The sequence below is a fragment of the Centroberyx gerrardi genome, chromosome 6, assembly GCF_048128805.1.
Source record: "Centroberyx gerrardi isolate f3 chromosome 6, fCenGer3.hap1.cur.20231027, whole genome shotgun sequence".
In the NCBI taxonomy this organism is placed as follows: domain Eukaryota; kingdom Metazoa; phylum Chordata; class Actinopteri; order Beryciformes; family Berycidae; genus Centroberyx; species Centroberyx gerrardi.
This window is the reverse complement of record NC_136002.1, coordinates 26,354,248-26,378,106: the sequence shown is the minus strand read 5'-3', so window position 1 is coordinate 26,378,106 and position 23,859 is coordinate 26,354,248. Positions and strand designations below refer to the sequence as shown.

At 45.0% G+C, this 23,859-nt stretch overlaps 1 protein-coding gene across 2 annotated transcripts in view; it reads right to left on the bottom strand.

Annotated features, from left to right (window-relative positions):
- LOC139925979 (LHFPL tetraspan subfamily member 6 protein) overlaps window positions 1-23,547 on the bottom strand; it is a 43,532-nt gene extending 19,985 nt beyond the window's left edge. The window contains exons 1-2 of one of the 2 annotated variants that reach the window (XM_078284273.1): window positions 23,247-23,547; window positions 21,744-22,334 (exon numbers count right to left, since the gene is read on the bottom strand). In XM_078284273.1, coding sequence (XP_078140399.1) covers window positions 21,744-22,128 — 385 coding nt within the window. In that variant the 5' untranslated portion in view covers window positions 22,129-22,334; window positions 23,247-23,547. The remainder of the gene's footprint in view (window positions 1-21,743; window positions 22,335-23,246) is intronic. The other variant, XM_071917519.2, reaches the window with a different exon arrangement.
- Between the last annotated feature and the right edge of the window lie 312 nt (window positions 23,548-23,859).

Here is a 23,859-nt window from a genome sequence, read left to right as displayed (position 1 = left end):
TGTGTGTGACTAGGATAAGGGGCATGTTGCAAAGGTTTAGGCACCAATTACTGCTGAGTATAGCAGCAATGGGATTAGTGATACCCGGAGGGCACAGATGGCACTGAGATCCTCCGAGTCGTTCCGAAAAGGTCACACAAAACACAGGACAGCCACCCCACTTTCTCACAAACCCATTCACTGATAATGGATTCCTCGGGTCGCTCTCTGTTCAGGCTTTTACTCCCTCATCAATCCTCTGAATGTCTCACAATCATTCTTTTCAAGTGTGTAATAGAGAGCAGAGCAGAAACGCCTTGAAATGTCAAACCGCGGCGGACCTGACTTCTGTGTCATTTAAGAGATGCTGGCAACAGCAGAATTCAATAAGATGCTTGTGTCGCCGTAGAGGAAAACAGATATTATCAGAGCTTTTTATTAAGATGTTTGATCAGGAGGGGGGGGGGGTAAGGCAGAAGAAAAAAACGACACAGATGGGGAGAGATGTATTAAAAGACATTAGTCTTTACGGCTGTGCAGAGAGCGAGTGAAATGCTGCGCTCCCTGTAATTTGGTCTGAAGGTCGTTTTTGACCCCTTCCATTCTTTTCCTCTCATCGTTTATCTCTGTCACATATACAGGAGGAATGAGGCTCATTTCTCCTCCTCATGCTAGTCCGCTGTTTCTGTGTTGCAGCGCAGAGACTTGCATTCCTCTGCCTTGTTTTGCCGTAGTGCTGTGTCTGTGTATTTCCTGCCACCATAAGGCTGCAGCCTCCCCGGGCGCTGGCTCCTCCACCAACACCATATGGTAAGGCCAACTAGGCAGGCAGCGCTCCACGAGGCTCTCACAGCGTCTCTCTCAGCGTCTCCCTTCTCCACGTTTTATTTGAGGGTTTCACCGAGAGTAAACCGCTTCCAGAGGGGCCGTATTATAAGATACATACCAACACATAACACTACAATCTGAGCAGTAATGCAGTTAGTAGAACAAAAGAGAGTTTATATAAACACACTGGATAATGGATGATATTTCAACCCCCTTGCAGATAGAGAATATGGATTGCCTAGCTTTTTTAACCGCGGGAAGGTTTCACTTAACTGCAGCGCCCTCTACTTCCTAACGGATCTGGCGGCAAGAACCTCCCTTGAAATTAAACTCATTGATTTGATGTCTAGGCTCAGTCATTTTAGATGCATAGTTCTCAAATGATACAAGTATAGCAAGTTGTAGAAAATCTACTAACTAAGAATGAGAAGTTTCTTATGTGAGATTTAAGTCTATTTCATTCCGAAACACAAAGATTGCAAGGTACAGTGCACCAGCTTTTCGGTCTTCAGTCTATACTGAAGATGACTGCTTGACCGAAACTTTTTGCCGCACTGCACCTTGGCAGCACAGCACGAGAGCTCGCCCAAGTCCATCAACCCCTCAGCTTGGGCGCTGGACTGTATAATTGTGATTGGTTGGGAGAAATACAAACATCAAGCACCTCACTGAACGTTTTTGCCCCTTTGTTTACACTGACAAATAGCTTGTGACAGATTTTTCTCCTGGCGCTGGCAGCGTTAAAATGAAACCAACCTGTGGAAAGAAGTGTGAAACCGACTCTAGAGAGAAGGCTGCAAATAACATTCACCCCCAGCTCCGACAAAGCTGTGTGTGGAGTCTGAGGATGGGGATGTGTTGCAGTGTGTGAAGATGAAACAAGTCCAGGCCGCATTCGTACCCCGGGATCACACTTCATGTGTCAAGTGTGTTCCTCTCCAGTAGAAGTTGTTTCAAAGGGGAATGTGTTACCTGTGTAGCCTTCCATTGCAGAGGCACTGCGCTATGAGGAAGGTGTTGCATACGTTATCAACACATTCAATAAAAAAGGTGTTTTGCCACATTTTTAACAAGCTCAGTGATGCTTTTGTAAAACCTTTCATCAGTGAATCAAAGATGCAGCGAAAATGTATGTTGTAATATTATAACTGATAACCACGCCTAAAGAGCTTCATCTCATTATGTGGCATCCTTGCGTAGAACTGTGCACATAATTCGTAGCAACATAATTCACATTATGGAGCAAGTGTGATACTGATGTTAGCCTCAAAGCGGGGAGTGACAGAGAGACACCACCACCCCTGACATCTGTGACTGATTACAAGTCCTAATGTGCAAGTGATAAATGTGTGAAAACAGGGCGGTGATGAATTTAACAGTGTTCCCCATGGAGCGGAGACCCTCCATTACATGTCTTATTACTGCCTCCCTCTCCTGATGGCTTAATTGATCCTTATGGGCCAACAAAGGAAACCCCCCTCTACTCACGTGGGAGGGATCTCTGATACGACGACTTTTTTTGCCCAATAAGCGAGGCGGTTGAGTGAAAAAAAAAAAAAAAAAAAAAGGAAGACTACCGACCACAATTTAATTACAGCTATAAGGGACCAAATCTCTCAAGATATTCAATGGCAAAATAACAGCTGTTGGACCATAAAAATGAATGCTGCGTTTTATCACAGTAATTAATTTGCATTGGGTACTACTTGTTTTTCTTCCCCACAGAAAACATGGAAATGAGGTCAATAGTCTGATTGGCATGTTCTGCTGCCAGGCTTCCATTGCTGTGGTGCATGCTAAACTGAGCGCCTTCATGGATGAATTCAGAGCAGAAATGCTAAGCATGGAGGAATAGCACTCCGTTCTGCCACAGAGGTTGACCACAGCATATGCCATCGCTTTTTATTCCCTGTGTCTGCCTCTTTTCCATTGTATTTATAGCAAGGGGGGAACTTGATTTAGATCTGCTCCATCTGGTGATTCGCTGTAGGGATGGGTGCCACATCCCTCGCTCCTCTGTGTGATCTCTCCCTCTCTACGCTCGCAGGCCTTTATTTAAAGAAGATGGTAAGTAAGATAGCAGGGCGTCGCTCAGCCTCTCCGTCTCTCTCCCTGACACCAGCTGCTCCTGCAGAGTTTATGATGCTGGCTGGGAGGGAAGGGGGGAGGGGGGAGGGGGGATGGTTGGGGACTGGAGCCTGTGGAGGTGTAAAAAACCCTCCCACTTTTTCTGGTCGGTATGCAAAAATTCCACGGGAGGCCTCCAGAGTCCCTTTCCTTCCGCAACCCTCCCCCAGCCTCTGCTCCCCTGTTAGGCAGCAGAGGAAGGCGAGAGGAGTGGAGGTAACAGAGACGAGGGTTGGGGCAGAGGCGAGGAAGAGGTTGATCAAAACAAGCTTTTACCCCCTGACCGTAATGTTAATCTGAACCTCCATTTACCAGTATACTTTGAATATAATGGTGCGCAGGGTTCTGGGACGTTTGTGCAAACAACTGGAGCTACTGGAAATCTGACAATACATGCAAACTCACTGCAGAGAAAACGTATGCCAAAGGACCATTAGCAGAAAATGTAATCTTCTGATCGAATGAAACATCCGCATACCAACATACAGACACAGAGGAAAACAACAGAAAAAAAGAACAGCAAAAAAAATTCTCTGTGCATTCCTGCACTTTTCACCAGCACAGACGTAAGCCCATTTTCTACATAATTATACTTAAAAGTAGATCAGGATGCCATTTAATGGGGAGGAGAGTCGCTGCAATGGACAACTGGAAATGTGGTCGTCTACCCATGACTGACACTCAATTCAAATCTCTCTTTAAATGCCCTGATTTCATTACCCTCTTAATGTATTCTTTACTCAGTGTGCTGGGGCGGAGATAAGTGTGGAGAGATGAGGAAAGGGACAGTTAAAGATGAGCCGCTATTTCAAATGCCTCATTTCATGGGTTAGTTTTCTGCTGAAAAAAAGTCAAAATTGAGAAACACCCCCTTTCCAATCAAATGAAAAATCAGTTGAAGCGAGCCCTTTGTTTCCTTAACTGCAGTGTTAAGTTTGCTGAAGCTGTATTTGACTTCCTCTCAAGAGGAACAAACAAGGGGCCCGGCCTCCAGTGGTTATGTCGGGGCAACCTGGCATCCACTTTGCCACAAATGCAAGACTTTCTGAGTGTACTTGCCAGAGCAAACAGCTCACCATAAGGTTCTCCGTCTGTGTGCTGCAGTGTGGTGGGGCTTTAATGTATATGGTATGTGCAAAACAGCAGCCCAGATGTGCTCGGTTCATTTTCAGTTCAATCATTTCCACTTTGAGTTTTCTTCAAAACTCAAAATTGCAAAAAAAAGCTTTGTGGTAAAGTTTCCAGTCTAGAATAAAATAACCAAAAATGCAGTTTCAATTTAAAAATTTGAATTGATTGATTCAAAAGTTGCCAGACTGCATCGATACGATTTCAAATAGTGACTTCTGTAAGTAAGCTTTATCACACTGTCATGGAGTCTATTCAGGATCACTCGTGCTGGTAAACCAGACTGTAAAGCCTCTAAATCAGACTGTAAAGCCTCTAAATCAAGGTCCTATGATGGATGGATGGTGCTACAGAAAACACAAGCAAACACATAAATGGCTCGCAAACAGTTCTTTGTCATCCTAAGATCCTATAGTAATGGAGAACAAACACAGTGATGGAGAGCATCTTTGGCTGCTTCCACACCATGTGCACTTGTTTACATAATTGCAAGACTGGCTGTTTGCACTAACCTGGCAACGAGACAAGGCTGTGACTGAAATTTGAAAAAGTGAGATGAGGCAGGGGCAGAAAATAGTAATATCCTGGGTCGGTATCTTTAACTGATGCTTCAACTAGCAATTACAGCGACATGAGGGTGTGCAGACTTCATAAACAAAATGGAAGCTGAAGTGGAAATAGAAAGCTTGACGAGAGCAGAGCTGACTAACTTCCCGTGCTATTTGCTCATCGTCACCTCGCTGTGCAAGCACAGTCACGCATGCTTGTTGCCTCTGAGGAGATTGGAAGATCCCCGCGGGGGGAAAAAGGGCCCTCTTCCCTGTTTTTCATTTGCACACTCACACACAGCAGACCGTGGGGAAGAGACAGGTCACCGCTCCAGTACCCACCTGGTGACCAGATGAAGGCTTAAGAGTTCAGCGTCCCTCCACAGCTCTGCATATGCAAGGATGATGGGAGAGGCGCGGGGCTGGCCGCTGCCTGCAGCCTGTCTTGAAGACAGATGAGGCAGCGGAGCTCGGCCTCGGGCCCCCAGGCTCCCTGCAGGGACCTCACTATCGGCCTGGTAGATTAGGTCTGGATCACAGTTGACATGCCACGGCAGAAAGCAATGGCATGGTGGCGAGAGAGGCTGGAGTATTTTTCTACTCTAAAAGTGGATTGGCCACCAGTGTGGTGAACAAAGATTTTCAGATGTAAATTTCCTTTATATACACTACCAGTCAAAAGACACACCTGATTGAATGTTCTATGTTTTTCATTATCTTAAAGCCATTTTGATTTGTTTAACACTTTTTTGGTCACTGCATAATTCCATTTGTTTTATTTCACAGTTTTGATTTCTTTACTATTATTCTAAAATGTGGAAAATAGTAAAAATAAAGAAAAATGTGGTGTGTCCAAACTTTTGACTAATGTACATCAATATAGGGTATATACTGTATATATAAATACACACATAGGATTGCATTAATACATTCAATCCTATGTGTAGCTCTAGACTCATTTATATCTTTAAGGCCATTAAAACATGACAACAGATCCACTTTCCCACTGTTTTATATTGCCATTGGGAAGACCACATTAGTGGCCACTCAAGCGACAGCAGCCCATTTTCACCATGTTCGCCTCACCTCCCCCACCTATCGCCTCTGGCTTGCAGATATATAGCTAGCCATATACATGCCAATGAATCACCGTCCTGCTTTGCACACGACACATTGCCCTTGGATAGGTGTTACATCTCAAGCTCAAGGTCTAACAATGGGGTAATTATCGCAAAGCGCTGAGATAGTGGAGGATGTTAGAGGATACGCATGTTTAGTCAAGGCGCGAGGGGGGGTTTCTCTTAATTACCAGACACACTGTGTAGGATCAATCATTTTGAGGGCAGAGGGGTTTTAGAGATAGAAGACACATGAGGAAGGTCAATGGCTGGAAGTCAGAGGGAGCACAAGAAAGTGCTGTGTATGAAGAACGTAGATGAGGATGGAAAGCCGTAGGTAAAACAGCATAAAGCACATGGGGGTGTGGGTGTGTGGGGTGCAGCCAGCAGCCCCGGTGGGAAAGAACACAGCGAGGCAGCGGCAAGTCGCTCACCATCACAAGTGACAAATGGCGGTCTTGTCTGTTGCTCAGGGGAGGATGTAGATCTCTTTTCACAGATCAATAAGTCGCGCGGACGCCTCTGTCGCGGCCCCCTGGGCCCGCTGCCCGCTCGTGTCGGACGCCCCGCCCTCCTGCCCCGCCGACTCCCGCTCTCCCCCTGTGTAATTGCCTGCAGGGCTTGCCAAGGGGAGACAACAAAGCTTTGAGCGAGGACACTACAGGGCTCCGGGCCGACAGATCTGAGCTTTGATCATGATTACAGCTCACTGGGGCTCAGGACAGGTGTCTTCCTGACTCAGCGCCACCCTGCTGGGAGCCCACCAATCGACTGCGGAAAGGACGCCTGTTAGAATACTTTGCCTCGGCTACAACACACCTCTAAATCCCTGTGATACCTCCGTACAAGCTGTCTGCTTTGAGCTGTTGTTTTGTTCTGTTGCCTTCCAAGAAAGTGGAGAATGTTTGTCAAAACTCACGGGAGTTTCTGACTACATTTCAAAACGTTTTTTTTTTCCCTATGAAGGAAATCAGAAGCTCTTGCCCAAAGGAGTTTAAGTGAACCACACCCAGGTTACCTCTTCCTTCTTTATGTATCTGGTTTTCTCATCAACATACACAGGTTTTTACTTTGGGCTTTATTGACTAGCTGCTACCCCTCTATCTCATGTTTCCTCAGCAAAACCTATTTCAGAGTGCCTATACTGAAAGCAATTGTATAAGACCAGTGCCTCTCCGTTTGAAGTTTCAAGTGGTGTATGTGTAGTATAAATGTGTCTTTTCAAACTGAATGTACACCACCGGGGGAAATCTTCACGCGCCAGTTGCCGGTAGCTAGCTGATGACTGCTGAGGAAGGAGTGTTCAGTTTCTCTCAAGCCTTTCACTGTAACTGTCTCCACAGAGCAGAGAACAAAGCTGTAGATTGACCAGTAACCATATATTCGCCATTCTTCTTTGGTATGAGGTTTCCTCTGGAGGAGAGAGAGTGTGAGCTTCACGCCAAATACATGGGAGCTGCCAACCCTTGGGGTGCCAAAGCTTTGATATAATAAGCTGTCAGATTTCCTTTGAAACCTTTGACATTTCATTTTGGACTTGATTCTTTCTGCCTTTTTTCCCCTCATTAAATCACATATTTTCTTTGAATCTTAAATTCTGTGTGAAAAAGGTCATATTAATACTTAACAACGTCATAAGAATGTTGGCAGCTTTAAGGGAAAATCCCCCCAAAAACACTTTAACACTTAAAATCAAACCTAGCTATTGGTGCTGTACGTTGCATTTCTGGGCCCATTTTGTGGTTCGGTGGTGTAATTTTCTTATTCCTGTGCATAACTGGCCAAATACAGATGACATGATGTCATGTTGAGATATTCCCAGCGCAGCTACAATGGAGTCTGATAGCAGAAAATGTTTCATCTATCTAAAACATCAAGAGTAAACGTCAGTCTAAGAATCAAAGAGCGAGGGCTTCTTTCTAGACTCACCATTTTGCACCAAGGCAGTGAGACCAATTTCTCCACTGACAGTAGTCTCAATAGACCAGAATGCAATGCAGCCAGAAGACATGTTGTGTTTTGAGTAAATGGCGCGACTCTCACTTTTTCTTGATTGAAAAAAATTCTTGCTCTCGTGCTTTTTACTACGCTATCACTATTTCTCTCTCCACCCACATGTATAACCTGCAGCTGAATGCAACAAGTTCCCGCCCGCTCTCTGGGGGTTGTCAAAAGTTATTCTGGGAAATGTAGGAAATCACTAACCGAGGTGGAAGTAGACAAGACAGGATGAGAAAAAGTGGGTACAACAAAAAAGTAACATCACAACATCACAAAATAACTCCTGGAATGCACTGAACATCACAGATTTGTTATATATAACAGTGTAACAGTATTTGAGGGTGGATTTCTTCCAGAAAAAGTTGGTCTAATCACACACAATACATCAGCCAAGCTACATAAAAAGTACTAATCGAACTCTAGAGGACATTTCCAGCACAGAGCAAGGGTGCGACAGCCAGTGAGTGCGAGCCCACACGCTCTTCAGCTGTTCCTCTGCTTTTTGACAGGCAAAAAATAATGGATAACTCATCTTCAACTGCATGGCCTGAGGAAACTGGAAGCTAAGCGATCTCAGAGCTGCAGACACAGCGGACGCTGGCGGGGGAGATGCTGAGATAATAATGGACATTTACTGCCCGAGTCCCAGCAGGGTATTACAGGGTCTCTCTACACAGTATCCTGCACAGTTGTCTCGGCTTTTATTGGCATTTTTGCGTGCAGACGGGGATCGGTTTACTGGATGGCTTACAGAGCAACCTTGATGTCACTGCTGTTCATGGGTGATGCGCAGTGCAACTACTGAATGAGTGATGTCAACCTCTCCCGACTCTGTAATAGCCACCTCTGCCACCCCGCAGTGGAAAAGAGAGAAAAACAATATTAGATACTGTAACAACTCATTTCTGGGTCAGAGAAAGGTATTGGTGTAACAGGCATTACTGTGGCACGAAATAATCCAAATCATAATGGTGCGACCCATGCTTTGCCCACTCTGTTGTATGACTGACAGGCCCAAGTGCCTGTGACTTCTCAGCTTCTATTATCTCCCTCTTTGCACATGACAAGCCATTCAGCATCCATCATGAGTGCGACTGAGTGCTCTCCATTTGAAAAAAAAAAAAAAAAAAAAAAAGACACTCTGGCCAGCCACCCACTCTGTGGTTATCTTCAAATGTCAGATGGTGAAGCACATTACAGTCAGGTTGAAACATGTTGAGCAGAACAGCTTTGGAGGACATTACTTCCCTGATCCAGCAGCTCTGACAGAGATACAGCAACGTTAGGAAAAATAACATCAACTTCAAGCCTATTATCACTTCGTCAGAGCATTTCAGCCAGCTATTGAAACTGTGCTGTTATGACAAGCAATCCACTGAATCTGTTTTTATTTGGATAATTTCACACTGAAATAATAATGTCAGATGCGCACCTTGTGAATGAGCCAAAAGCAAATTGAATTTGAAAAGCGATCCTGAATATTTTCTCATGAAAGCCTATCTTCAGTATTCATGCATTCGTGCGCTCAGCCAGAGACACAGAAGGCAGCTGGGAGCAGAATAGGAAGTTGCCCTGAGGGGAACGCCGACAAAGGACCAGCATTAGAGAAGCACTATCGGGACAGTCATGATAACGACACATTCACTAATGATCGAGTCTTTGCTGGCAGTGGAGGAGATAAGTAGATGTGAGCGATATCCCTGGCAGTGGAGCTATGCAGTTCGACTCCCAAGGGCTTGGCTCCACATACAATCACGCAGTAATTACAAATCCCCCATTCTGCTTCACCTTAACAGGTGACACCCTTGTGTTTGGCTGTTCCCCTTTAAAAGCTCTCTGGTTCCCTTCCCATTTGCCCATGTAATGGTGCGTGGGAAGTACATACAGGTAAAGTCAGACTGCAACACTGGAGTGCAGAGACTAGAATGACTTTCATGTGTTTCACAACAAATCAATACTTTTTTCTGTCTATTGTTGGATACTACAACTGCTCTCACTGACACAAAAACACACGCTTTGATGAATTTGATCCTATTCATACTTTTGAATGGATTTAGATTACTTTGTCTGGCGAAGATTTATATAAATTGAAAACCACAACTGTGTTGCAGCAGACAAATGACGGTGGTCAGTGTTCGCATTATCTTGGAGCTATTCAGCGAGGATTGGTGTTTTCATTATGTTGGCGAGTCTACAAAATCCGAGAGTAACTCATTTTTAATCATCGCGATTCATCCACACCATCTCCCGCTAGAGACATCAACTCGCGAGCCAGCTCAAGCAGTAGCATTCACCAGCTAGAATATGTGATTAAAAAGCTCTGGGTTCAGTCACAGCACGACTCTAAATCACATCCAGGAAAACTTTCTGTAATATTCTGGTGTAACTGGAGCCAGGCCCCTGTTGCCATGGGGACCCACAGCGAGCCTATAGCCCGGGAACTGGGTGTAGTCGGCATGTCAGGCCTGGGAGAACAATACCGGGGGGCTCAGACTGGGCCGGGCCCGAAAGTAGCGCTGAGGGCCGAGGCGCTCTGCCGGATCAAAGACTACCTTTGTTCCCATGTTCCCGTCGGAAAAGAAGCAGAATCCTCCAACTTTTGCTTGACATTTCAGCTCTCTATTCAAGCAAGAACATGGACATCTGAAGTGAAACAGGAAAATATTAAAAGTGCAGAATGCAGAGAAGAGAAAATGTGGCTAAATGAGAGGGGAATAAAGTCAGTGAACGCGAAGGGAGACAAAGTTTGCGACTGGACTGAAGGATGGCGGGTGCAAGGAGGGCAAACTGCCTTGCTAATGTTCTCCTGACAGGTGAGGAAAGAGATAAGGTATCGCTGCTGATATGAATGTCTCCACCTCCTAACACCTACTGGTGAATTGCACCTGACTCATACTGTCAGAGCAACTCCCTTTGATTTAGACACCAACGCCAACCGTATGTTCAATTAGTCATGTTTCTTCAGTATCAGATCAGTAGTTGCCGCACTACATTTTATAATGCGAGGCAAAACACAGATACCGCTTTGCACTACAGTTCCTTATGGCTTATCCACCAGGCTGTTTTTGCACAACAATCCTATATAAGGCCATCAACTCTTGCTGAACTACATAAACACACATAAATATGGCTAGAGCATGTCTTCTGTCCTGTTTATAGTCTGCCGCTGGCTCTCTCTGACATGAAGTTCACATTGTGCATTCCACAGACCTTGTGTTATGCTTTCACATGCAGGGCCGCCTTTTGGGCTGAGTGGCTCCAAATGTACTGAGCCACTCAGTCTCATGGTGACCTGAGTGGGTCTCTCATCTCAAGGCCTCCTGTTCCACAGCACTTTCAGGGGCTTTGTCTGCTGGCTAGATAGAGTGTGCTCCAGCTCCTTCATGCCAGCTTTGTTTATGCCTTGGTGCTCTGTTGCTGCTGAATTTCTTCTCTTTCAGGTTCACAGAAAGGCCAGTCAACAAGGTGCCGCTTGACTACTATCTGCTCATGGAAGGCAAAAATAGACTTTGGGAACGGAGTACTGACAGAGTAGGCTAGTGGTGACTTGTTTGAATTATCTTTATGTGAAACTTGAATTCAAACTCACAATGAAACTGCATTTTGAGAGCTTCCTTAATGTGATGTGGGGCGGGACATGACGCAGGAAGGGATCATTCAAAAGTGTAAACCAATGGGATATCAGTTAGGGAGAGAAAAGCAGTTATATTTGATGGGAGGGGCGGAAAATCTGTGATGGTTTTTATGGGATAGAATTTTTATGTACGCCTCCTGGTACACGATGAAGTCACCACTAAAGATAAAAGTAATGAGGTTTTGATATAAAAATACAATAAAATACATTTTGTGTCCTTTTTTTGGCCTAAATTGTCAAATAGGTGTATGGTATGATAGAATGAGCCAAAAAGGTGAAAAAGTAATTTTTCATTTCGGTGTGTTAAAGGTTAAAGTCGCCTGCTTGTCTTAAGCAAGAGACCACTGACCGCACACAAGACTCCGGGGATTTCTCCAAATGTTGCTCCCCCCCCCTTTGGTCTGCACCCCCTGCTGCTGTGGAAACTAGATCCTATAATAGGAAGAGCCCACCCAACTGCTGACCAGCTGGAATGAGAGTCTGGGAAGTAAAGCAAAACTGAAATCACACTGCGTTGCCTTCCACCCAAACACTAAACCCACTCCAGTCTCCACAACTGCTGCTGTGGGCAACAAAATGGAGATTATTGTTCAGCTTGTGTCAGCCTTATAAAAAAAAAAAAAAACTGAGGCGCACACACTTTTTTTTTTTCACGAAACATATTTTTATGCAGCACAATTACATGGTTGTCATGTTAGGGTAATGACAGGAATGACATTTTGCTTATTACAGCGGCCTTTGATGGTATTTCTGCAGTGCTTCAAAAAGCCCAGGATGCACATTTCAAATGCCTTCAAATAAAGTCTTTTTTGTATTGATCATTTAACACACAAACACTCATTTTCTCAAAGGTCTCGCAGCTTCTAGCTTATATAGGTCAAATTCATAACGAGAAATCGTCAAGTGTTGCTATTTTAGCATTCACAATCACAATCTAAGTATAGATTTTAGCCTTGTGCTGTTAAGACGGCGGAAGAAAAGCTGTGAGGTTTATTGAAAGAAAACACCTTCACTTGTTCAACAGATGCGAGCACGCTAATTAAAAAACTCTCAAATTAAACTTGTGGCGGTGGTTGAATGTGGGGAAGTTGGGGGTAGGGAGGGAGCGACAGAATATTTTTACCCCAAATTCCCAGCATTCCTTAAGGCAGACAGCGCAGGCGGACCTTGACCCCCGCATGCGGAACATTAACACACACACTCACACACACATTAAACTGCACACGTGCTCTCAAAGAAAACACGCACACACGGAGAGATACAAAGAAAGCAAACAAATTCACACATGATCCCAACACCCGCAGCAACACACACACACACACACATCTGTCACTAACAGTTATGCTCATGTGTGCGAGTATCATTTAAGCAAGCTGCAGGATAGCAAATTTCACAGCACTCCCACATTAACGCAGGCCACAAGCCTCTCGTGACAGACAAATGCATGTGCGCGGGGAAGCCCATCTGCCTCTAATTTGATCTGCAGCTGCCTAATATGTCACCTTCACCTGTCCCCTCCATCTAGCCGCTAGGCCACATACGCCGGAGTCACCGAGCGAAGAAAGGCTTCTCTTCTTAAGAGCTGCACGCTGACCCTGATCTAATTCTCCCGGAGAGACAGGCGCTCCTTTTTCCACACATTATCTACCATCAGCGCTAGGACTCCACATCCAGCTCTTAATTCCATTCCCGGCCTCCTGCCTTCCAGTGATGAGATGGTACATGGTGCAGATATTGAATCCCATTGAATCAAATTGGCCCGGCAAAAAAATCAGAGGCTTCCACGCGTCAAAGCGGCAAAAAAAAAAAGAGACAAAATAACTCATTCCTAAGAGACTGTTGACACTCCCTCTTTTTCGGATATGGAAGTTTACAATATAAGGTATCTATGGTTTGAGGGTAAAGAAACATAAGACAGGCAATTACTGCGGATTCTTTCAGCGAATGCCGAAAATAGACCGTTCTCTCGGCCGTCGTGCATCGCCGTTTTATTCGCAGATCTGTCTCCATACATCCAGCCCATATTCTATTTCCTCGCTGGCCTGCTATTTGACCTACGAGAAAGCAGCAGCAAAAAGGAGTATTGACCCCACGTTCCCCCCTCTCTAGGAAGAACAGGGTATAATTAACTGTAGTGTTAAAGCCACGGTGCCTCTGAGACTGTAAAACAGGGTATGAATACTGAGCAAACTACTTTATCCCACAGGGCTCGGACCCAATCCATCCGATCCATACTTATTCATTTATTCAGCCCGACTCCTGCCCTCTGACTCCCTAAGAGATGTCTAACAGGTCAAACATAGGCGTTCCATCTTCTTCGCTGCTAATTAGACATAACATGCGGCGAAGTTAAGAAAAACAATGGCAAGGTATTGTGCCTTTTTTTTTTTCTCCATCCCTTGTTCTCTCTTTATGTTTCTGCTCACACAACAGGTTTTACCTGCCAAAGAAACAAAGTAATAAGACAGCTGAAACCACATGAAGGTTTATTCCTGTATTCCAACCTGTGACTAAGCCATTATTCACTGTAAGTACAGGCTAGGACGCTGCCATCAAACATGCCCTCAACAACGTGTGTCAGCACCAAGTCACCGGTAATACCGGCAAGCGGTGCCTCCGCCATCTGTTAAGCATCTGCCTAGGTGGTGATTCATCCGCTCACCCACTCATATTCGCTGTTTTTATAATGGAGAGCAAAAAGCCCTGGCCCGTCAGCGGCAGAGACGTGATTTGAGTTGCGAATCACTTGGGGTTTATGTCTCGCTCTGCACCTTCCATTACCAAACCAGAGGAGTACGTCCTGCAGTTTAGTTTAATGATCTAAAAAAACCACCAAAAAAAATGAACTCTTCAAGAAGAATTGAATCAGGTCCCCAAATTCATTTCCCCATTTCACTCATTCCACTCAAGTGATTGGCTTCACTTGCTTTTTTTTTTTTCTTTGCTTTTATAGCTACATTAATGCCAGACACGACTGCAGACAGCAGACACGCTCTGTGGAGCAGTTCTGTTCCGAGTGACAAAAACATCCCGATATGCAGCACGCCTGGTAGTGAAAACAATGACTTAACAGAGGAACAGACTGAAATAACCCTTCCTGTCTGTCCTTTGGTTCCCCAGACTTCCTGTTTGACAAAACTAAATCCCTGTTGAAGCTGGGCTTTCCGCCCTGTTTCTCTCTGTCTCTCCCTCACTCTCACTCTGTCTTTCTTTCTTTCGTTCTCTCTCTCTTTCTTTCTTTCTGGCTGAGCCCAGGTCCACTCCTCGGGTCACTGAGTACTGGCCCAATCTGCTTTTTTTTTTCTGCTCACATGCAGACAGCAATGTGCACAGCCAGAGGGAGGAGGAGGAGGAGGAGGAGGAGGAGGAGGAGGAGAGAGGGAAGGAGATGGAGAAGGAGAGTAAGGAGAGGGGAAGGACACGGGGAGAGGGGTGGACAGAAAGCAGAATTAGGGGAAAGGTGAGACAAGCCTGAAATAGAGAGATACAGATTGGGAGCAACAGAAATAATACCGCAGTAACCCCAAATGAGAGGGGCAGAAAAGGAGGTGGGAGTTCGCCGAGAGACACAGCGGCGGGGTGAAGGAGAAAGATATACCGTAGCGTTTAAGAAAATAGACTGCCTACGGTGCGCGGGCTACACTTTGCTGCTTTCTGACTGCAAACAGCCCCAGCAGTGGTGGGGGTTGAGGGAACTGTGCGGTGAGCAAAAATAGCTGCCGGGCTGAATGAGCGCATTACAGTGTTGTAAGAGTGGACTGCACTTTAGGTGATCAATCACCTCGGAGGAAGAGACGTCCACTTTATAACCATCAGTGGCCGGAAACGTAAGCAATGAGGAGCAAGATGGCATTCTAAAAACCATTACACGAGGTTCTTGTCCGCAGTGAAATGGCCAAGCTTTCTCCACTCAAACATATGGGCCCGGTACTATCTCATTAGTTTTATGCAGTGTCTACATGGCAGATGAGACAGTGCAGTCCATCATCATCCCATCAACCTGGCAGGAACTATGAGGAGGAGGGAATACAGATAGGTTTCTGGAAGTCAATGCGAAAGGGTAATACGACACGTCAGGGAAGTTTCACCCATCACCTGGAAGTGCCTTACCAGGGGGGCTGTTGGTGATCCGGCGCCATTAAACAGAGAACATCAAGAGACGGCGGTCAAAACAGAACATTCCCCCAGAAACAGAGCATTTCATCGCAAAGCCCTCTTCATATGGATCCCATTTCATTTTGTTGTACCTCTTGAAAATGACTGCTGTTGGTAAGAGGGGAGTGGAAGCACACATTCTGGGACTGGGCGGGATCCAGCTGGCAGCGGCTCACAAAGCCGACACAAGGACAAAGCTCCTGGCTGTGCTGGTATGGCTCTCCAACAGGACAACACACTCCTCTGCCAAATAGCCCTTGGCAACAGCATGGAAGCCACAATGACAGCCCATCTGCAATTTATTTACATGTCTTAAATTTATCACGCACACTCATGCCCTTGACATAAATTGTCAGCTACAGAAGTAGCACACAGGGAAGAAGTGCATTTCATTTCATCGGGCCCAAAACAAACGCATGACCAGGATGCTGTACTGTATACTGTGTATTGTAGGTCACCTCTGGGGGAACAATGGAGCGACTCAAGACGGTGGTATACTTAAAGCGAAGGCAAACTTTCCCAAAATAGAGCCACAGTGGAAGACGCAGCCAAATTCGGATGTGTGTAAACTCACTGCGGCTTCGTTCGTTTACTGACATTCCACACCGGCGAACGAGATGCTAGCGCAGAGAAAGAGCCAATCGACCAGGACAGGAAACAGAGACGCTTTCCCAAAAGGCAAAACACAACCGATTCTGTGATATTTTTGATCAACTGCGGACGATCGCGCAGTGGGAGCCGGGCTGCGAAGTACTGGACCGGCTCGGCCAGCGAGCCTGTGCACACTGCGGAGGCCGGAGCCAACGCGCCGCTTCGTTTCCTCCACAAACGCGTCCTTTTGTTTGGGCGAACCAGCCAGATTTAGTTTCTGCAGCAAGTGTACTGCCAGCTTTACAGTAACTCTATATAGAGATGCTTACACTAACTGAGTTCTCAGAAGCCTCTATGACAGCTACTATCAATATTTTCAGTGTGGCATCTCTTTTAAGCTTTACTTGTTTGGCTACTCACGGCTATGTTTCTCCTTTGAAGAAATAAAAAAAAAGTCCCATCCAAAAGCTTGGCAACCGGTCAAAAAGCACACTCTGGCTTTCAAGAGATAAAGTGGAGTGTAAAACAAGCTGAAGACAAATGTATGGCCGATAAATTACAAGTTTGTCATGGCATTCTGACAGACCTCACAAGGAAGCGTCAGAAAGCAGTTATGAATGCAAAAACCCACATTTTTCTGATCTTATTTCATCAAAGAACTGTCAAAACTCGAGGGTCATATTTAATGTAAAAGACATTAAATGTCTCTAATAAATAATAAATGTTCTTGGCCCTTCCCACAGCGTTGGTATTGAATTTGAAGTGTAAAGAGTTCTCGGTACTTCTCACAACAATGACAAAATTAGGCTCCAAGGCTCCTATCTATTGTAGCTGGGAATTCTGCTACGTTGAGCTGTTTCAAACTTTTTCTTTTTTTTTTTGTACCAGTCCCTAGAGGAAAGTGTATCTCATAGGTCCACGCCTCTTCTGGAACAGCAGAAGTCCTTGAGGACACCTTACCTTATATGACGTCCTCTACCTGCACCCTACATACTGTCCCAACAAAATCCCTTAAAAAGGCCAAAAAAAAAGGCCAAGTACAGCCGGTCATGCATTTTATTGCTGGGCGAGAGTGATTTCCCCTCTAGTTTCAAAGTGCCTATATATATAGCCCAGATCCTTTGGCTTTGAGTAACTATATATCTCCAAACTGTCATTTATATCAAAAGTTAAAATGATTTCAATCCAGCTGACATTCTTCATAAGTCAAAACAACATTTTGGAGCGATTTCTCACTGAGATTGCTCTTCTTAATGCGACTAGTGATCGGATTTTAGCTGCAGATGTTGAGAAAATGAACTTAGAATCCTTTGAGACCTTTGTTTTGGATTTTATGCCATAGACCATGACATTTCTATTTGATCGACTGCCTCAAACACCGGCTAGTTGTCACTGACATATACTGACTCTACCTTTCCAATTAATTGGACATCACAAAACTATTATCTAGAACAAATTGCAGAGTGTTATTTGGCCTTACCAACGTGTTGAATTTGATTCCACAAAACTATTCTCTGTCTTCAATTCCAGTCTTTTACAGCTGAGAGCCGCCTCTAAAAATAAGCTGTTCTTTTTGCTTGTGATCTAGAAAGTCTCCCGTGCTTTTGTCTCTTCTTGTTAGATAACGCTCATTATTCTTTTATTAACTTAGAAAACGGAGCACCAAGGCTTTTAACAGGTGGGAAAATGAGATCGCACAACCCTAGTTTTGACATCAATACATTGCTGTCCTGTCAGTTTTAAATGTGATTTCGAGATTCCACTTTTAAGCTACAGTCGGGTCTGTCAGCCGGCTATATCGCAAACCTCTTAACCCCTCAAAGCCGGGCACACACTACCCAACTTTAGGCCAGATTTAGCTGTCCAACTTTTTTGAGATCTGAGACAAAATCCTCGTGTCAGAGCCAACTCGGTACACGTGGCCGTCACCGAAGCTTAAGTTAAGTTTGATCGGATCAGACAGAGAGGCGGTCTGACCCAGGCTTTGAGCCGTCTCAGGCATCCGCAGATTTTCAAACGTATTTCAATTTTTTCAGCACAAAATCTGCAATGCTCTTGTCATGTGAGATATGTGAAGACAAGTTTTGAAAACGTTGAGAAACCAAGCTCAAGTTAGCATTTAGAAAGTATTGGTTATGGAATGGCATCCCCTAGGCAGTACTACATACACAGTATAAACATCAAACAATGCGCAGTCTAACTAGCTATTTTGATTTGGCTTTATAATTTACCTCCAACTCTCAGTAGCAGTACAGACAATCCATGCTGCCTGTGTTTCCCTAACCATTCTCTCTTCCAAATTTGGCATCTAGCCCTCTTGTTTTTCTCTTTTTTCGACACAAATGAGCGCACACACATACACACTGACTGCACACACACACACTGAGTGCTGCGAGCTGCTCTTCCTTCTCCAGCTCCAATTTTAGCACAACCAGGTGAAAAACACGTTCGGTGTTTGTTTTCGTGAGGCAGCGAGGCACCGAGATCCCTCACGACCGAATCCAAGAGAAGAATCTTTTAAAGTCTGACCCCCCGTCTACGCCATATCGTTTAGTGTGTGCACCACTAAGCCACAGAGGCCAGAAACTACAGGAAAGAAGGTCATTTTAGTGTGCGCAGTACAGAGATTTTAGGTTTTTGACAGTCATGTAGTGTGCGCCTGGCGCTACGAGCCAGAGCACAGTCTCATACTCTCATACTTAGTCTCTTACTCTGGCCTGAAGAGTAAATCTGGGTTTTTCCCATTAGGGATCAACCAGCCCTAGAACATATTTACCCATTGTGAACTAGAAAAAAAGAGTATTACAAGAAGAAAACAACAACAACAATAGCTGTTATAGCTGTAATAATATCATTGCTACTCTTTCAGCGATGGCTTCAACTAATGAGATAAACCACCAGTAAATCCTTTCAGCTATTATCTATGTCACGGAACTGAGATAAATGACAGGGAGATACAAGGTGGCTCTTTTACTGGTGGCAGCCCAGAGGCCCCGGCCTCTCTGGTAAGACACTCTTCATTAGCGGACAACAATGGGAGTAGCGGGAACACAAAGGGAGGAAGACACCGGCATCAGACGATGAACCACGGGGCTCCTTTGCATCTGGCAAATTCACATGCATTGCTGCACCGGCTGAACGCCTCATTTACTCCCGCTCCCTGCTCCCGTTAATCGCTGAGATTTGATCGTATCTCTCGGCATACATTTTGGCTTTTTCCCCCCCAGTGGATCTTTATTTCTCACTGAAGCTTTTGGTTAATGAGAAGCAAATGTGTCAGAGAGATTGTGGCTGCTGAATGATTCGATCACTGGGCACTTTTTTCTCTCTCCAACTTCTCCCGCCTGCCTCGACGTTTCCACTCTCTTCTCACTTAGTAAGTGATAGGAGACAATGCAGGGAGCAGCCCACTGAGCTGCCCAGCTGTGTCACTTCCAATTAGCCCTTCTTCATCCGCCTAGGACAACTCTGCCCTTTGGATCAGCAACGTTCAAGTTACAAAGATCTGAGCGGTGCCCCTTGTGTTGCCCCCCCCCCCCCCCCCCCCGCCCCCCGCCTTCACTTGCTCTCTCTCCATCTAAATTCATGCGTGTCTGGATTTGTGTATGTCTAGGAGAGAAAGAAATAGCAAGACTGATAGACAGGAATGTTTTAATCCTATGACCAAAAATAGCAGCTTGCTGTAATTCTGAGTGTATGAGTTGCTGTGAGCCGAGAAAAGTGACTCTCTCTCCATAAAAGTGCACATTTCTGAATAAGCCAGCCAGCCTTCACCTTAATCATCCTCCACATTATACATCATTAATACACATGTTCCTAAGTAGCTAAGCCTTTTAGAACTGGGACATGACGCGCTGTGGTGGTCGTCCTCGCTGGGTTTATCCTCCTGAAAAAACCCAGCAGCTCTGTCAAATCTGCCTGCAACCTGCTTTTCTGTCACTTCACTTCCCAAAGCCAAGCTGAAGTGATGGGGATTGTAAATAGCAGAGCGGTGAACCACAGTATGTGAGCAAACGTTTTGAGTTAATGAGAGGGCTGGAGCACCGCAGCTTCTTTAACTGGGGCAGAGAAACTCGCAGCGTCCATGGAAGCCTTGCCTCAGACCTCACATCCTGGGTGAACACATGTGCAAAACCAACAGTACACATAAACAAAACCAGCGCAGCGCGGAGCCGTGTCCACTTACCGTAAACAAACAAACAAACAAACAAACAAATAAACAAACAAACAAACAGACGCTTCCAAGGCCTGAGCTGCAGTGTGGACACCTCTATATTTTTGAAAAACGTGTCTCTGGAGCAACAGCCAAAAGGCAAATGTGCACAGAGCAAGGGTGTAGGTTTCATTTCAGCTTTGAGGGGGACAAACTGGTTGGATCTGGATCAAACACTAAGCAGAAAATCACACTGACAAACTAAAGGCACGGCTGCATCCTAATTGCAACTCTGTCTTCCCTCACTTCATCCGCAAGACTGAAATGAAAGATACAATTGTACATGAGAAAAGTATGCAGGTAGGAGAGAGGGCGTAAGGAGAGTTGATGTTCAGTGTGAACTACAGTAAGATATTGCTGAGCTGAACCCCTGATCTAAAGGTTATTTTCCCTTGTCATCATGCATTTTCCACAATATTTACAATGCGTGAGCTCAATCCAGACTCTCTTAAAGGGGAAGGACTCCATTTTTTAAAGGGGCTTGTGATCAAACCCAGTTAGAAGCTAACCCTTCTAAAAATGCAGAGCAGGTAAAAATACAGTATATGCGACTCGATTGAAGACATGATTGTGTGTGTGTGTGTGTGTGTGTGGCACAAAACGACACAAAACTACGCCAATGGCACCAAGACAGTGGAGAGAGCATCATGTGAATTACTGAAGTATACAAAATTTGGTTTGGAATTGGAATTTTTTTTTTACAAAAGAATCACTAAACTCAGCTTCTTGTGATTCTTTTTCTGCAAGTACCCTAACAAAGATTTCAAAGTGTATGAGCAGCATTGTGCGAGAGAGTCGCTTTTTTAAACTGTAGTCATGAGATGAAAAGGTAAACTGATCCCAGGTTCACACTGCAAGCAGCACGATCAACAAGTCACCGCGAGTCCATTCATTTCCTATAGAGCTGAGCGACCAGAGAAACTCGCCCGATGTGTGGACCGTCAACAAGCTTGTTGACCGAGAGAAGTTGGCTGCGGCTGAACTTTTCGCGCTCATCAGCTCAAGTGCAGAATGGACAAGAAGTTGATTTACAACCATTCAAAACTTCACAGTTCTCTACAACTTTTATTTGAAAGACTACAGGAATGAACGCGATGTTTGGAGAACGGTTGCATCCAACATTGGGGTTGATGGTAAACTCTGAAGTAAGTTTATTTTCCATGAATGCTACCTACTTGCTAGCTAGCTATGTTCACTCACAAAATGATGTAACATTATGAAAGGCAATAGCCAAAGCAGTGAAAAATAAGTGATTTGCCTGTTCAAAACTTTGTAGCTGCAGACCGCTACATAGAGCCAATCAGAGCGTCTTGCCCCGCCCACAATGGGTCAGAACAGAGCGACCCATCAACCAATTTGCTTGCAGTGTGAACGGGGGTTTGGTGGTGGGTTACAATGTACACAAGGCAACAAAGACTCACCCCCGACAAACTGGATTCCTCCGGCCACGCGGCCAATGGTGCGGGAGATGAGGTCGGAGATGCAGCAGCCCATGAGAGCCGTGAGCGCCACCAGCAGGAGGAGGCCGCACCCGACGCCCGTCACCACCGTGCAGATCCTCCACTCCAGACTCGGGATGCCCTGGAAGGAGGCGTAGCGCCCGCACTGCTCCAGCATCACCGTGGCCTGCCTCTCCTCGTCCCGCACCGGGTAGGAGCAGCGCCGAAACGTGCCGAAGGACACGGGCTTGTCCATCTGCGTCCCCAGCAGCCAGTAGGGCATGAAGAAGCCGACGCAGGAGGCGGCAGCGCACAGCAGGGACAGCAGGGCCCAGATAACACCTGCACATGTCAGACTAGACGCCATGACAAACAGTCTGAAAACGGTTCACACAGTCACTGAGCTAACAGCAGTTATATGAGTAGTTGCTGCGTTGTGGGAAGCCTTGTAGTGAGCATTTAACACCACCAGTCTTCACCTTCTCAGTGACTCCGGGTCCCTATCAGGAGGAAGAGAGACATCCACACTGAGTATTGGTAGAATAATCATCTATGGGGACAAGTTGCAGGACACTGGAATGACATGAAAAAAGCATTGTTTCATATGAATCATGAGCTGAAAACCAGAAGCCCTGCCCAAGTCATTATTAATTCTGTGTCAACACAATAACTCTGTGACAGAGTCAGAGATAAGAAGAGAATCCAACTAAGTAAATAATAAGATATTAATAAATCTTCATTAAACAGTCAACATCTGAACTGCAATAGTTATTCAGCACAAGTAGATTGAGGCAGAAATCATTTTCATAAAATTGGCTTCAGTTTGCCAAGAAGCTGAGCAGGCTATGAGAGGGAGATAAGAAATGTTATTCTTGCCCAGCCCTACTCATTTCTTTAACACTTTTCCTTTACTATGAAAAGAAAAAATGATGTTCAGTAATAGTAAATACTGTAAAAAAGACATTAGTCTACCACATTTAACAGCTTTAAAGCAGTAGGGAATATGCATAATAATGGCTTGCCTATCACAACTTGGTTATTGTAGCCTAACGTCTATCTATTATTGGAACAACTGGATTTGAGTTTTATTTTTAAATCAAAGTCCAGCCCACTCTGCCATGTAGTTGCATAATGGAAACTCTTCCCTTACGAAAAAGAGCAATAGCAATCCAATAATACATTTTAAAGGGATACAACGCAAATATCACAACAAAACTATAAATAATATATAGGATTATTCTTATAGTGACACCATATGACATAAAAACACCATTAACTATGATAAAGACACTGTAAACTCTTATTGCGTACCAGAAACATAGTTTAAGTCCCGATAGGAATATTTTAGGAATATTACAGGAATATTCTGGTGATTTTTCGTTAGGGGTGACCTGGAGGAGCACGCGGCATTATTACAGAGAGCTCATACTGTTGGAATGTGGATAATGAAACACGGGGAGGAAAAAAAGACAAAACGGATCTTACATGTTGGAAGACCACAGAAATAAGGTGCGCTCGATAAATCCTCAGAGGTTATTTCCATCTGCGGAGCCAGCTGTGTTGGTCTCAAAGCAAACTTTTTTTCAGTCTTCGGAGAAAAAAAAACAATCGAGAAAAATATATCCGAAAATATACCAGTGATTGCAGATTCCCCTCACAACCACTTCCTCCTCATCAAAGCACTTAACCGAGGAGATGATGAATTATTCGCTCCTGTGATCGCAGAAACGTGCGGCGGCTCTGACCGGACTCCCGTTTCGACATTCCAGCTCGGGCAGAGTGTGTGAGAGAGATTGCAGGGGGGGCGAGTCCCTGAAACACTCTCGGGAGGTGACCATCAATCACACAAATCCCCACCCAGGGGCTGGACTCACGACTCTACTATGATTCCCTGTGCTCTCCTGCTGCCTTCACGGACCGCTCGTAAACTCCTTCTACTTCGTGGATCGTAAATACGACTTCTCGCGCGTTCCAAGTGTTTTGTTTTTGGTGTTGTTGTTTTTGTGTGGAAATTATAATATCATGAACCCTGAAACCAGTATTGTGTTATAACAGGACTCAGTAATGGTATTATTGTGCAAAGAGACAGAAGCTGCTA